The 16,589-nt window shown below is 36.9% G+C and overlaps 1 protein-coding gene across 2 annotated transcripts; it reads right to left on the bottom strand.

Moving 5' to 3' along the window:
* Positions 1–7,623: 7,623 nt before the first annotated feature.
* MAGOHB (mago homolog B, exon junction complex subunit) lies at positions 7,624–15,138 on the bottom strand. 2 transcript variants are annotated; one of them, XM_032254332.1, is made up of 5 exons: positions 14,964–15,138; positions 12,212–12,270; positions 11,426–11,536; positions 9,466–9,548; positions 7,624–7,994 (listed from the first exon to the last, which is right to left on the bottom strand). In XM_032254332.1, the coding sequence occupies exons 1-5, from the start codon at positions 15,055–15,057 to the stop codon at positions 7,895–7,897; spliced, it is 447 nt and encodes a 148-aa protein (XP_032110223.1). In that variant the 5' UTR covers positions 15,058–15,138; the 3' UTR covers positions 7,624–7,894. The 2 variants fall into 2 exon arrangements, with proteins under 2 accessions (XP_032110223.1, XP_032110224.1); XM_032254333.1 differs by lacking the exon at positions 14,964–15,138 and adding an exon at positions 14,288–14,459.
* Positions 15,139–16,589: the final 1,451 nt, after the last annotated feature.

Raw genomic sequence — 16,589 nt, 5'->3', positions numbered from 1 at the left:
AAAAACTAATGTAACCATATTCTTTTCTAAATTTTTTAAATTTATAAAATATTCTAACCTAATCATTTTCCCTAACTTCCTAAGAAAAAGAAGTATAGTATTTTCTATTATAGAATTGCTCAAGATGGGTAAAATAATATGTAAATCATTAGGCCCAAGTAAAAAGTAATTAACCCCTCAAATCTCTATTCTTTATTTTGATAACACAAAGCAAAAATCAAAGCATATTGAGAAAGAGAAAATAACTTTCTGTGAATACTGAACTAAAACGTCCTTCAGAGTAATGCAGCTCTAATACAATCAATAGCAAATGCTTTTCTATCCTTCCTGTTGTAATGCTAAGTCATTTGTAATCAAGTGCCAGATTTCTAGAATTAGTAGGACTAAGGATAATCCGGTAGAAAGATCTGAGAAAATAACACGGATACTACCTGTATCTGTGCCATGCAGTAGTGCAGATGGAGAAAACTGATTTCAAAATGAGAAAGAAGTTGGCCTTTCCAGTCTGGATCCATTAGGGGCTATGACATGAAAGGCAGAAATAAAATTTCTTCGAATGCTACTCTAACTCAAAAATTTCTGCCCCACCTCTTGACCAAAGTGATAGGAGGAAATTGTATAATGAAAGCTGGTGTTGATGGGAAAGGAAAGACGGTCAAGAGCTGTGTCTTCCTCTATCTCAGCTAACCAACCACTTAGTCCTCATTGCAAAATAATGTTCAAAATCAGTATTTGAGGACTGAAAAGGTAAATTTTATACACATCTTTGGAGAAAACAAAACTAATATCATTAACAAAAAACTAATATTATTTAGAGAAACTGCTGGTAAAAGAGATGACTAAAATGTTTATGTATAAAAATATAGACATATATAAAAGAAGTGTAATGATTAAATTATTTAGCTCTTAGTTTAAATAATAGTCCCTCAGTTAGAAGTGTTCTCTTATATGTCACTATTTTTTTAAAGTTCCTTTTTCTATCTATCTTTAGTTCAGGTAAATGCATTTTTAAAATTACTTTAAAACATCCATAATTCCACTATAAAATTGTGGCATATATTCTTCCAGTTTTTCCTCTGTATGTTATGTTTACTATTAAGGTTGGTATCATTCCTTATATAGTATTTTTTATTTATTATTTTCTAATAAGTAATATGTATTCCATTATTTTAAAAGCATTCATCTGAAATGTTATTTTTTAAATTATACATAGTTATTACCCACACGGATAAACCACCATTTATTTAGGCAGTCCCCTACTGTTGGATATTCAAATTGTTTCCATTTTTTTTGCTATTGTAAAAAATATTTGGTCTATACATTTGAATACAGATCAAATATTTTTTTAAATTTAGGGAAAGTTTTTAAGCATAAATTATGGTGTCAAAGGGCATATATATTTAAAGAACTCTCATATATATCACCAAATGCCTTCCAGAAAAGATATTCCCATTTATGTTCCATCAGTTGTGTGTGAAAATGTTCACATTTGATTTTTCAAGAAGATACTTGCAAGTTATTTCTCTATTTGAGTTTTGCCCACAAAATCTCACTTTGTAAATCTATCCCTAAAACCTTCCAGCAAGGACTCACATTTTCATCTATATTGAAGACTAAAAAAAAAAAAAAATCACTTTTATCGCTCTACTCTGAGGCAGACCCTGCCAGAATGTACTCCAATCTCTCATTGACTTTTACTTTTATTTGATTCAGTCTTTTTCAATCTTCTCATTACAGTTCTAGGAAACCAATTTAAATTGTTCTTCAAATGAGGTGATCGTCGTTAATAAGGAGTGTGGGATAGAGAGGCACAGAACAGCAGGGGAAATTGCTGATACAAGGACATGTAGTCCCTGAAGTCAGCCACATCATCATGTGCAGGCCACCAGACGAAGTATCTCCTAGAGGCTCATTTTACTCAATAATGTAGGCAAAGTTTCATGTGTGGAGTTTGGACGCTTCAGGAATACCTGCTGCTGGGCATTTTCTTCTTTCCCTCAATCCTAGATTGGCTTTGGCAATCCCAAATCAGAGTAAACATGGCCCCTATTCCTTTATCTCAACGCCAAAATAATAAATAAAGGAAGTTAGTTCTGCGAAAAAAGATAGGAAGTAGGCAGCAGGGGCGAGGGCTGGGGGATAGTAATAGCGGTTGTTGAAAAGGTGGCAGAGGCCGGGCGCGGTGGCTCAAGCCTGTAATCCCAGCACTGTGGGAGGCTGAGGCGGGTGGATCACGAGGTCAAGAGATCGAGACCATCCTGGTCAACATGGTGAAACCCCGTCTCTATTAAAAATACAAAAAATTAGCTGGGCATGGTGGCGCGTGCCTGTAATCCCAGCTACTCAGGAGGCTGAGGCAGGAGAATTGCCTGAACCCGGGAGGCGGAGGTTGCGGTGAGCCGAGATCGCGCCATTGCACTCCAGCCTGGGTAACAAGAGCGAAACTCCGTCTCAAAAAAAAAAAAAAAAAGAAAAGGTGGCAGAGACACTGTCATTTATTGGAGTACCTCCTGGGCATATAACCATATTAAAACCTCCCAACACTGACAAGTATTATTATTGTCCCCATTTTACAAATTAGGAACCTAAAGTGAAGAGGTTCATTGACTTGCATAAAGAAACATTATTCTAATTCTTGACTCCTGTTTAAAAGCAAGCCTGACTGAAGATACAGCATGATGGACCATGAATTCAGAAGGATCTAGGCTTCCAACAAGACTCTTGCCAAAAAGCATGAATTCTGGAACCAGGCAAATCTGGCTTGAAATGCTAGCCCCTTGCTCCCATGTGTGACTTCAGGCAAGTTACTTCATTTCTTTAAGTATTGTATTCACCATAGTAAATAGTAATATTATTTGCCATCCAAGGTTGCTGCGAGGATTACATGAGGTAAGATCTAGCTCAAAGTACCTAACCACAACCTGCCATATATATGGTCGGCTCTCATAAAATGTTAAAGTTTTACTTGAAGTCCAAGATTCAAATCGTTCTTATCTATAAAAATTTGAGCAAGTCATCCAAAACCTCAACCCTCACTTTTCTCCTAGGTTCAATAAAAGTATCGCACACTTCATAGGCTAGGACTAATGAAATGTTAGCCCTACAGACAGGATTTCTTACACTTTAAAATAAGTAACTGTTTTCTTGGTTTTTTGTTTTTCCTTCCCTAAGGTTCTAATAGGGGAAACACCAGGACTGCAGTCCAGAAATCCTGACATACTGAGCTAGGTTCTCTGTCCTGCCACGAGGCTTGGAGTGCCAGTGTTTGGAAGAACAGGTTGGGATGGCACACAAATATAATTTAGGAGCTGGGAAACATACTGCAGCATACTACCATCACTCTAGAGAAACTGTGGCTGCATATCTTGCGGCCCCATGCAGATACTAGTGATGTTGAGGCATTTTTCTGTTTTGATTTACATCCACATAGCTGGTGAGAAGGTGAATAGTTCTCAGGATGGAGAGTAGAGAAGTGCAGAACATACTTTTTTACACTTTTTCCATGTTGTTTCCTCCCTTACAATATAAAGTCCATAAGTCTGTCTCATTCATTATTGAAACTGCAGCACATATAAGAGGTAGGATGCCTACAAGTGCATTTAATGAACAAAGTGGATAAAAGTGAAAACCAACTAAAACAAAGTGAAAACCAACTAAATATAAAATCAAGATTTGTTGATAATTTTGAAAAGAGGCAGAATGAGACTGACAATTGGAAAGCCAACTTGTGTAGTGCTCCTTCTGTTTTCTCTTTATTACCAAGCTCTGAATTGCTGGAAAAGGCAAATTTCTTCTTTAAAGGAAAACACAATCAGCATCAGAAGATAACAGTAACTTCAAACAGAATTGAAACTCCCTGCCTGGCCTTTTGATCAAAGGCGCACAAAGTCAGAAGTCCTAAACTTTATCACAGCCAGATAATAAAATAGAAAGAAGAGAAATATGAAGAGGTTTGAATGTTCTGGTACTTTGTCTTTCAAATTCACTTTTGTGCAAAACATGCACATACACACAAATATGAACATATGAAGTATTAATTTGCTTATTTTCTGGCTGCATTGCTGTAAACGCCTTTTTGATTTGGGAAACCACACATTTTACTCATTCCTTTCTGACCATACTGTTAGCTAGAAGCTTAGCACACAGCTTCTAGTCACACCTTCAAAGCTCTGGGTCACACTTTCAAACCTCAGTGATTTATCAGATCATAGCAGCACACTGTTCTTCCTGCTCCAGACTAAAAAGAGGGATGTCTGGAAAAAACCGTAGCATGCAGGGAAGATGGTCCGAATCACTTCACTGGGAGAACTAACCTCATCCAGACAGGTTCCCACCTCCTTTTTTATTTGTCCTAATGCTTCTTATACCACTGCATGACACTAGATTTCCCGGTTCTCATAGTAAAGAAAAATAAAAAGATCGCTATCTTGAGATTTTCTGTTTCCCTATCACCCGTTTTGTCCTTGTCTTTACAGTACAATATATTCAGATGCTCTAAATTTAAAGTGTATTGTCCCAACTAGACCTCCAGCAGTCAATCAAACAGTAACCATCCTTCCTCTTACTTCTGAGAAACCAAACGAGAGGGCCACCTCAGGGATTAAGTTAAGCATGATTACATAATGGCAAAAAAAAAAAAAGGATTCCTGTTGGCGATTTAAGGGAAAATAGTTGAGCTGATCCATAATTAAGACTTCCGATTCTTAAATCAGCACTCTCCACCATATCACATGGTTCAAACTAGGATAACGTAGATACCTAAGATTTTCAGTGGTAGTTCTCCAACTTTACTGTTCTTCATATGGGAGTCAGCCAAGGCGGATTCTGAACCGACTCTCAAATCTTTCATTTACCTTTGTTTATCTTTATTACATTTTTAATTTTTTTGAAATTTTTATTTATAAAGACAGGGTTTCACCATGTTTGCCAGGCTGGTCTTGAACTCCTGACCTCAGGTGATCCGCCCACCTCGGCCTCCCAAAGTGCTGATTACAGGCGTGAGTTACCACGCCCGGCCTCATTTTAAAAACTTCTATTCTAGTTCATTATCTGTTCATGCTAGGCATCCAATTATTAATTAAAGGGGTCAGTGGTTAAACTTATAGCACAACGCATGTTATAAATCAAAACAAAATAGTCTAATAATAGAATATATAAATCATCTCAGCTACATTTGTATTCACATTAAAAAATATCCATACAAATTGACTCAGCCTGATATCAATGAAATACCAAAGATAAATAATCTAAAGGCAAATAATCTAAGGAGAGAGCAAAATAGCAACCAATTCAACAAACTTAAAACACACCTAGTGTGGCCAGGCACAGTGGCTCATGCCTGTAATCCCAGTACTTTTGGGAGGCTGAGGTGAGCAGATCACAAGGTCAGGAGTTTGAGACCAGCCTGACCAGCATGACAAAACCCCATCTCTACTAAAAATACAAAAATTAGCCAGGTCTGGTGGCATGCACCTGTAATCCCAGCTACTCAGGATGCTGAGGCAGGAGAATCTCTTGAACCCGGGAGGTGGAGGTTGCAGTGAGCTGAGATTGCACCACTGCACTCCAGCCTGGGTGCCAGAGCGAGACTGTCTCAAAAAAATAAAAAAGACTACATGGAAAAGACTGTGCTAGGGTTCTGCACTATCTCATGAGTGCAGATGAGGTGTTGAAACAGTGCTTGGAAAAAAGTTTATTTCAAAAGGTCTCTTTATTAAGAAAGGAGGTAAAAGGAACATAACCTGAGTGCAATAAAAATCTAGTTTCATATAAAACTAGTACTATACAAAATTCAGTTTCTAATGATCACTGTCCATCAGCAGCTTACAATCAAATAAAAGACAGATCAAAGTGTAAGAAAGTTGTGGTTAATAATACTTTCCTAATGGCCTAGTCTCCCATCTTGATTTTTTTTTGCCATTTATTTTATTGCATTTTAGGTTTTGGGGTACATGTGAAGAACATGCAAGATTGTTGCATAGGTACACATGTGGCAGTGTGATTTGCTGCCTTCCTCCCCATCACCTACATCTGGCATCTCTCCCCTTGCTATCTCATCTTGGTTTAAATACGAGAAATCCTAGTAGATAGTGGGGATAGAGCAAAATAATCAATACATAAGTAAGTCAGAGAATGGGGACAAAGAGTTAAAGATTTTTTAATGTAAGCACTATTTCTCCTCAACCTTGTTCAGTTTCGAATGAATCATCTTATTCAACAGGAGCCACAGAATGAAGGTTATTTTGAGGAACAACCAAAAACTATGCGCCCACTGGAAGTTCAAAAGGCAATTACTCTTTTTTCTTCTTGAGGCTGACACCAAATGCAAGAATATTATATGATTTTGTATTGCACAATTATCAAGGTCTACAACTGGAACAGAAATATTTTACATACAAGACCTGAAGATGATGGTTTACTTGCACAATGAAGTAGAAATCAGTTGCTTTCCATGGCAAATGTGAAGACAGTGGGTCTTCATTTTGGGCAGTGAAAAAGACCATCTAGCGCTCCATGACAAAAATGTTACCAAACCATGCTCTAGGCCTATACTGTCCAAAGGGTAGCCACTAGACAAATGGGGCTATCTAAATTTAATGAAAACTAAGTATTACTACAAAAAATGTAGTTTACTGGCACCAATTACACTAGTTAAGTGAAAAACCAAGATGATTTATAATAGACATATTACAGTAAAAAACATGTTAAGTATACAATCTAGGTTGGCATATAGGTATTCACTTTATAAATCTCAAGAGTTTTATGTTTTATCCTTTTCACATTAGAAAAAAATTCTTTAAAGAGCACCATAGATTCAGTTATATGAGGCACATGCCTCAAGTAATCAGTAAACTTATTTGGCCAGTGGCTATCCTATTGGATTGCACTTAGAATATTTCCATTATTGCAAAAAAGTTACTGGACAGCCCGACTCCAGAGCCTAGCTCAGGAGTCCTGGCAAGATTTCAGAAACTAATTATTCCGTCCAAAAGTCAGTGCTAACTCCTTCCAGGGGCAAGTGGATCATAACTACCAGAACAGCATAACGTTTAAAGAATGGGGGTTCAGATGGAAGAATAAAAGGAAACAAGGGACATGGTTACTATCAGAAAGAGGTTAAAAAGAACAGGGAAACTTAAGAGAGACCTGTGTTCAATAGGAGTTAAAAATATTTATGTACATTCCTACATACATGTGTGTTTGTCTAAACATTTAACAATATATAAAGCTGAAAACTCATTTAGTTCTCCCCCAACCACTACACAGTAAACATTGCAAATTAGGGAACAAGGGCATCATCAAAGATATGCCTAACATGGGGTAGAATTTACTCTTGTAACACTTTAGGACATCACTGCTTATAACTGAAAATATTTAAATGTGAACAATCCCTGAGGGGGTTTATGGTAACTGCAAAAGACCCAGACCTTCCATAAGCCCCCAAAATTAAATTCATTCATGAATGGCGGAAATATCTACAATTGCTTTTAATGGATGAGAAACTGGCTACATATTTCCACCTAAAGTATCTTCTATCACAGGATATATGTACCAGAACAATTTGTTATTATCTTTAAAGTGAATTAGAGACATGGCCTCCTAGAAAAAAACAAACAAACAAAATACTCTGCAACCAGGATTTGGCATGTTTTATTAGAGCAAATTTTTAACAAAAGGTGACTTTTATTTACAGAATTTAATGTGTGTGGGGACTGTTCAAACCACGTGGACTCAAGTTAGGATAACCATTAAGCCTGTTAATGTATTTTCTTATTTCCAGTTTACATACAATTTTTTTTTTTGCTTCGCATTCATAAAAACCCCAATATTGTAAATGACAAATAAACCCTCCATCCCTTAATTAAATATACAAACAGCTTGAAAAACATGGAATTTAAATTGGTTTAATCTTGAAGTGTAATCCAATGAGACTGAAAACTAAACATTTCAAGTCTTGTACCAAATAGTAGAATACTCGAAGGCCTTCAGGATCCCTAAAATTTAAAAAGGTAAAAGTTACTTTTTGTTCCTAGGATAAAACAATTCTTTAAATTCCTAAAACAAAACAAAATCAAAATCTTATAACAATTAAGTTAACAAAATTTAGGAGAAAGGAAGGATTTTGCTAACAACTAAAATGAACATACAACAAATATCTTTTATAAGAAAAAAAGTTTCTTCATCAGTATTCATTTTAGTGTTTAAAGAGTTTAATCTTCTTATGAATGTAATAACCACATCATAAAAATATCTAATAAAGCAGAAAAAAATACGGTAATGCCACTATTTTCATAGAATAACTATAAACACTTTGATATTTCTCTATTCGTTAATAACTACAATCATTCCCTGTGCCCTTTTTTAATTACTTTCCCCATGGCACTCAAAAGAACTCACTAATAATTTTTAATTAATTTAATAATTCTCCCCTTATTAGACACTGGGATTATTTTCCTATTATAAATAATACTTCAATGAGCATCTTCATGTATAATAAAGCTTTTCCAATATTTAGGAACAGTTCCATAGAAGAGATGCTGAGAAATGAATTGCTAGGCCAAAGGTGAATGAAAAATGTTAACAGTTTTTGATGCATATTACCAAACTGCTTTCCAAAAACCACTACAATTTATAATCCCAGTAGGGTATCAACGCCACATCCGCACCAAATGTAGGAAAATAAATTTGATAGTTTAAAAGCATCTGGTTGGTCCTTGTGAACACAGACTTTTGTGTCCAATAGTTATTATGCATTCATTCCTTTCTCCTTTCCTCTAATAAATATTTATCAAAAGCATCTATTATGTGCAGGGTACTATGCTAACTTTGAGGTTACAGCAAGGTTCTCATGGAGCTTACATTCAAACCAGTAAAGCAGACAAATAGGTTATCAAAATTTAGGGTGACAGAAAAAAGTAAGAGTACTATGGGGGCACGCTGAGGGGAATGGGCAGAAAGAAGACCAAGAAAATGGGATGTGTCACAAAATCCGGGATGGCGGGAGACAGATCTTGGGAAGACATTGGTAGCTAAAGGATATTTAGGCTATACTGGATTTTTTCCATTTTTTTTTTTCCCCAAGTATTGAGCCCAAGGAGGAAAGTGAGATGATATGGCTCTAATGAGTCTGATATAATCCAATAAGGATTTCTTTTCTTTGGATTTTCTGAAACTATATCCACAATTTTATACAAAATGGCTAATACAATCTGGGCATTATTATATACAGCTGTTAGATTAAAATTTTTTGGACAATCAATGAAATACTCTGCTAACTTCTACTGAGAGACAAGATAATAAGCCTTTAATGATATAAAAATCAGAATTACATCTGCATAAGAAACTGATGATAGGTTTATCAATTCACTGTAATGCCTCTAAAATTATCTTGGTTAACAAACTGACTATAGTTCTAAAATGAGTCTTTCTAATGACAACTTAGCCAAAATGCTTTAACATACTTACTTTGACTGATTTACATCAATAAGAGAACCTATTTTTGATGTGGTAAAAGATATGTGCTCATCTCCAATGACAATTTCAAGCTCCTAAAAAAAAAACAGCAGAAAAATGTAGTTAATGCAAAAATCTACCCCAGAGATATCTGTATTCTTGCTACAAATGGATCCCAACTCTAGTTGTAAGTTTTCTAGCAATGGAGGGAGATGAGAAAAAAAAAAAAACTTGGTTTATCAGATACAAACTATATATTTAACATAAAAACTTAAACTGCTCATGAGCACTACCCCCAAGTTTAGGAACAACAAAGAATTGCTTATCAGAGATATAAAGAAGACACTATGAAACAAAATGACAAAGAAATGTTTCTTACAATGTTAGTAAAAACTAAAGACATCACTTTGAAGCACATATTGTAAAAATGATAGGAATATAAGACCATTTTTAACATGATAAATACACACGTTTCCTTTCTGGAAGATTCTACAAATAAAATATGTAACAGTAATAACCAACACCACTTTAGCATCTACTGTATGTCAGGTCCTAGTACTAGGGACTTTACAATCTCTATAATCTTGAAAATAACCTTATTAACCTATTTTACAAATGTGCAATCCAAAACTCATAAAGCAGAGGAAAACACTTGAATTTAATAACACTAATAAGTAATAGTACTTATATTTGATCTCAAGAGTGAAAGACTCAAAACTAATACTCTGTAAAATAAGTAAAATTAAGAACTAGTAAAACAAATACAACATACTGTAGATGTTTCTGTTGTGCTGTAATTACTATATAGATTTTTCTCTATATTATCTGTAGGCCTAAAACCAGTATGAAAAGACTCTGCCTGTAATGAATTTTCAAGTTAACAGACACTATTGAATACAGTCCTAGCTATTTATTTAACCAGAAGGCCTAATTATGCAGTTTAACAACACACACCAAATGGAGAATTAACTAAGATGCTCTGACAGCCATAAAACCTTTGACTTGATACAAAAGGCAATTTCTGAAGCATGCCTACTCCTCCCCACTAACCAAAACCCAGGAACACATCCTTAAGCGAGTAGATAAAATGCTAGGCTCTCCCTGAGTCTAAATGATATAAAAGGTTAGCTGCTGTGGTCTGCTTTTTAGTACGCATGCATATATGCATAAAACAAACTGAGGCCTAAATTTACTTTTTAAAAGGGATACAATGCTTAGAATAAATGCTGTTAACTATTACCTTTGTTTTCCTAAATAATGTTTCTTTAAACAGAAGAGTTAAGTTACTCCTACAGAATGTCAGCATCTGTTATATTTCTCCACATTTTCTTCTAGTCAAAGAAGGTGATACAAAGTACAATCCTCAGGAATACACAAAAGTGAAATTAAATGTTTCTTCCTTCCAGGGGTTGTATCTCATTTCTCCAAGTGTTGAAAAGACCCAATTCAGAAACCAAACTTTCTTTCTACAGAAAGAAATTAGGCCTTCAGAGTTCTTCAGAAGCATTTTGAGAAACATCAATTACTCTGAAGGAATACGAGAGGCAAATGCAATTGTCAGCTGTAACAAAGAAACCACCAATCAAGTCTCTCTCTGGGGTACTGGGATGCAAATAAGAATTGTGAAAGTTATGATTTGGCAAAAGTAAATTTTACATAATCATATTCTTAATAAAAGTGATTAACACACAACAGAAATTTCATAACACTGCACTGTGAAAACATCCTAACATTGTCTGGGGTGATTACAGAGAAGATGTCTAAATTTAGAACTATGCACCGACTCCTTTACTACTAGGAGGTAGTATAGAAAACGGAACTAAGAGAGATAAAATTAAAGAGAATTTACCAGGTGCCTATTGAATGGAAAGCCAAAGAATCAACTTAGACTCATTTAAAATAAACAAGGGAAAACATAACAGTATTATCATTTTTTAATATTTATGCACTCAAAGAATCACTAAATACAAACCTGTCGGCCAACCCTGTCAGGGGGAGGCCACAAAGCATCATCTTCTTTTGTAATTTCACTGTCATCAATAATTCTCTTCAGTTCTTCCATTACACTCTTGTGCACATAAGCCTAAAAATTAATCATAATAAAATTTGATAATGTCCACTTGTGTCACCCTTCAACTCAGAAGGAAATAAGAGACAAACCCTGAATATTCAAATAGAGAAATACTGAAAAATTTAATTGATTCCAAAGGTATAGAATAGAATCATTTATCCTTGTTATATTCCTTTTCTCCATCTCTTGTCCTTTCCTTTAACATATATTTTTTCCCTCTTCTCATCATTAACTGCCTTTGAAAACACTGTATTCTGTCTTTGTAACACTGAGGTCCAAATACCTCCAAGTGGTTAACTTGTGACATCACAAGATCTATAAGGTGAACAGTAATAAATGCAAGTATACTGAGGCAGGAGAATCGCATGAGCCTAGGAGGCAGAGGCTGCAGTGAGCTGAGATTGCACCACTGCACTCCAGCTTAGGCGACAGAGCGAGACTCTGTCTCAGAAAAAAAAAATAAGTAAATAAATAAATAAATGCAAGTATAGTTCACATCACAGTTAGTTCTCTGAACTTTCTCATCACTATGGATGCAACAATTGTATCTATTCTAAACAGAAACGCCTTTCTATCTATAAATTGGCTTCTTCTTTACAATAGAGCCTTAGATTTATTTTTGTAAATTCAACACACACTTGAAGAAAATGGGCTAAAAAAAAAAAGAGACATTTGAATATAACTTACCTCTTTTCTGATCATGACATCATTTTTGTAATTGCTGTTGTTGGCATATCTAAGCTTTCCTGTGGGAAGTGGAGAAAAAAATCAATTTATAATAGCAAAAACTGCTAAAAAAAATTAATGACATTGTACACAATTATGAAGGCAAAAACCATTTTATACTACTATTTTTATTAATATTTCCTCCCTCCTTGTGTAAGATAAATGCTAGACATGTAGACAATAAATATTTGCTGGTTAAGTTTGCTGAAGTTGAAGCTGGCCAAATATTTAAATAGCCCATGCCTATACTACATATTGGGTCATTTTTAAGGCCTGTTTTCTTAAGCTACATCATGAACTAGAAAGAGAATCTGCAAAAGGCACTAACATTCCTTTCAAGTTTGTTATATGCCCGTATTGGTGCTGCCTTACCCAGAGCATTTAATCTTTAAAACAATCCTAAAAAACAAGTTTTATTTTCTCACCTATTCACAGGAGAGAAAACTAACTTAACCAGGGTCACACAAGATTCAGATCTAAATCTACTTTCTTTCAATACTCATGCTTTCTCCACTACACTAAAATGTTTTAATTTTTTTCCTTCAAGTATATGCATACAATTATAAGGCAGACATTTTAGAATTATGACTAAGAAGCATACAAACGATGCTTTTGGGTCAAAGTTGGTGAGTTTGTCAGCTGGTTTATATTTAATTTTGATCCATCATGATTTTTGTATTCTCTGATGTATACTTCCCCTTATGGCCAGTCAGTTGCCCAGACACAGCTATAATGTACTACAGATACTCTAAAATGATAAAAATGTCAGTCTTTGATGGCCGGGCACAGTGGCTCATGCCTGCAATCCCAGCATTTTGGGAGGCTGAGGTGGTTGAATCACCTGATGTCAGCAGTTGAAGACTAGCCTGGCCAACATGGTGAAAAATTAGCTGGATGTGGTGGCCCATGCCTGCAATCCCAGCTACTCGGGAGGCTGAGGCAGGAGAATCCCTTGAACACAGGAGGCTGAGGTTGCAGTGAGCCAGGATCATGCCATTGCACTCCAGCCTGGGCGACAGCGCAAGATTCCAGTCTCAAAAAAGAAAAAAGAAAAAGAAAAAGATGCCAGTCTTCAGGACTCATTATTACCAATGGAAGTATGTGGAATAGTGCAGTGGCAGATACATTGATTAGAACCATTGTTCTAGCATAAAATTTCCCTGATAATATTCAGGTACCTAATTTATGTGACCTGCTAAAAGGGATAGGGATAAGGATGATGTTGTTCACAGCCAGGGGAACTGAAAATAATATTATATAAAGAAAGATCAATTCAGGTAAATTTAGCTGAATTTATGGGAAGAGAAAGGTTGAATACAGCGATTAAGGTTTCTAAATAATTGCAGGGCTGGCTGGCTGCAGTGGCTCATGCGTGTAATCCCAGGGCTCTGGGCAGCTGAATCACTTGACCTCAGGAGTTTGAGGCCAGCCTGGGCAACATGGGAAAATCTGTCTCTACCAAAAAAAAAAAAAAAAAAAAAAGAGCCGGGAGAGGTGTCGGGGGCCTTATTACCAGCAACTCGGGAGGCTGAAGTGGGAGGATCATTTGGGCTGGAGATGCAGAGGTTGTAGTGAGCTGAGATTGTGCCACTGCACTCAGATCGGAGTGACAGAATGAGACCCTGTCTCAAAAAAAAAATAGTAACTGCAGGACTGTAGTTAACGTGAGTCCCGTCTGAAGTGCTTGATACTCTTCTTTCCTAATATACACTCCTCCTGTAATTTTTTATTCTTGCTCTCACAGAACATTCTCCAAAGCATGCTTATAGGACTTAATATGCATATTGCTTTATAGTTAAACGTCTGTGTCTCCCACCAAGACAAATCTCTTTGAGTTAAATTTAAGTCTTACTATTGTACCTTCACATTTTGTATTTGCTTGTTGCCCAGCACAAAATGTGCATTCATAAAAAACCAAAAAATATGTTTCCAAATGAACTTTCTTGTTGCAGGTAGGCAAGATCAATATAACATTCTCCACGGATAGTGCTGTCAGAAAACACAAATTGTTGCACGCTACATGGGTAGCAGTTTCACCTGGTCCTCGGCTCATTCTGCTCTGGAAGTCTGTTTTTTTCCTCTCAAAAGCCAAGTCTCTCATTTCCAGACTCATCTCAAGAGTGTCGTCATCTAGGAAGATTTTCCTGACTCCCTCCTGTGGAACTTTGCCTCTCCCCTCTTTTTTGATACTCTATATACATGCTGTGGTGAACAATTATACTTAAGCACCTAAAACATATTATTATTCTCATTTGTTAACACGTCGGGCTCCTCCCCTTCAAAGACCACACACAGCCTGAATAAACAAAATGTACTGGTCGCAAGATTTTATTCATCCATTGGACCACCAATGGTGGGGGTGTTTTCAAAAAGATGCTAGCATTTTTAAATAGGGCGACAATCTCCAGAGCCTTTAAAGCCCCTTCTGGTGCACTGTTACAAACTTATGATTACTGTAGGTTCAACATTTCCGTTTGTGACAGGATTAGCTTTAATTTATAGCAATTCTCTTTCCTTTATAAAACCAACTTGGGCCTCCTATATTCTTAAGCTCCTATTTCCTTCGGGGAAAGCAGTGGCCTCCGCCCCCTGCACACTCTCAAGCCTACCGAAGCTCGGCTCACCCCACACCACCGGCCTCCCCTCGCCTCCTCCACGGACTCTAGGTCTCGCTCCCCTTTCCTAGCACCGCGTGCCGTGGGCCTCTTCTCACCGTCCGGCCGAAATTCGAACTCCAGAAACTCGTGCCCAAACTTGCCCTTGTGCCCTACGTAGTAGCGCAGGTAGAAATCGCTAGCCATAGACATTTTTGTCCCCGGTAAGCCCGCCGAAAACCGAGACAACGTGTCGCGCGGCGCCCGGCAGTGACGTCACGCGCGGAATACGTGCGTCACCACAGGCGCTGCTTTTCTTCAATCCGTGCAGCCCTGCAGAAAAGCCTGAAGGCCTGGTCTCGCTCGAGAGGCCGGAGGCGCCGAAGGGACCGTCGCAGCGACGTGACTTACGCTTTACGAGGATTGGAAGCACATTATTTTCAAAATAAAGATTACAGTATATTAGCAAAAACTAGAAATCTGAGCATATGATAGTCTTTTTTATGGATTTAGAGCTAAGGTTTGCAAGTCGCTTTTACTTTTCTGGTCTCCCAATCTGGCATCTGTGAGGTGGGTGTGGCTTCATGCGCCTCTGTGAGCTAAATAAAGATAAAGCTTAGACTCGAAATAGCAGACTGAGAGAATAAACCGTTTTTCTTGGTTTCTAACAGGGTGCTTTCCCCTTTGAATAATGATTGGTAGTTACCTGAGAACTACAAGCCTATAATAATAGAGACAAAGTCGAAGAGATCTATCACACGAAAGAGCTGAAGTCTTACACACACAGACACACACACGCACACACTGAAAAACCCTGACAGTTATAACAGCTATAAGCCTATAATAATAGAGACAAACTCAAAGGAATCCATCATACGGAAGAGCTGAAGTCTTAAAACACACACACTGAAAAATCCTGACAGTCGCCGTGCTTTTAACAGCAGAACTTTTAAGGTTCTTCATTCATTCAGTAAGGGTTAACTTTTAGTAGCCTGTGGAGTTTTGGCAATTTGATTTAAGGTGTAATAAGGATATTTAGCCCACGTTTCTCGCCAAGTACAATTAAATTGGAGGGATGAACGAATGCTCCATTGTAGGGTAGGTTTGAAAGAAAGGAAAAGACTAAAGTCTGCTTTTCAAATATGATTGATCACCCTTTTGCTACCAACACACAGAGTAATCCTGTCAGTTGACAACCTTCAATGGAATTTGGTAAAAAGTGGTAGTGAGAAGACCTGGGATTCAATCCCAACACAGCTACCTAACCTTGGGCAAGTCACTATCTCTAAACCTGTTTGTTCATCAGTCTCAGGCATATAGAGCAATCTACTTTGTCAAATTCACGGAATTCTTGAGAGATCAAATGAGAATAATATGTAAAATAAGCTTTAAATTTTATAAAACAGCTTTAACAAACATTTCCTATGTGACAAAAAGTTTGAAACTAGAAATAAGCCATTTGCACTGGTAGTCTAGAAAAGAAAGCAAATATGTAAGGCAAATATCAGCACAAGGGAGCAATTGCTAATTGCTCTTAATATATTTAAGATAATTAAGAATATGTGTAGCTGGGCACGTTGGCTCATGCCTATAATCCCAGCACTTTGGGAGGCCGAGGCAGGCTGATCACCCGAGGTCAGGAGTTCAAGACCAGAAACCCTGTCTCTACTAAAAACACAAAAATTAGCTGGTGTAGTGGCACACGCTGGTAATCCTAGCTACTCAGGAAGCTGAGGCAGGATAAT

The sequence above is a fragment of the Sapajus apella genome, unplaced genomic scaffold (assembly GCF_009761245.1).
Source record: "Sapajus apella isolate SASKATOON/1434 unplaced genomic scaffold, GSC_monkey_1.0 scaffold86, whole genome shotgun sequence".
In the NCBI taxonomy this organism is placed as follows: Eukaryota; Metazoa; Chordata; class Mammalia; order Primates; family Cebidae; genus Sapajus; species Sapajus apella.
This window is presented reverse-complemented; position numbering and strand designations above follow the sequence as displayed.

Coding starts and splice junctions, on each gene's coding strand:
- MAGOHB (XM_032254332.1), bottom strand. CDS start 15,057: ATGTCTATGGCTAGCGATTTCTACCTGCGCTACTACGTAGGGCACAAG. Junction 12,271..14,963: donor GTTCGAATTTCGGCCGGACG/GTGAGAAGAGGC, acceptor CACTTCCCACAG/GAAAGCTTAGATATGCCAAC. Junction 11,537..12,211: donor ATGTCATGATCAGAAAAGAG/GTAAGTTATATT, acceptor ATTAATTTTTAG/GCTTATGTGCACAAGAGTGT.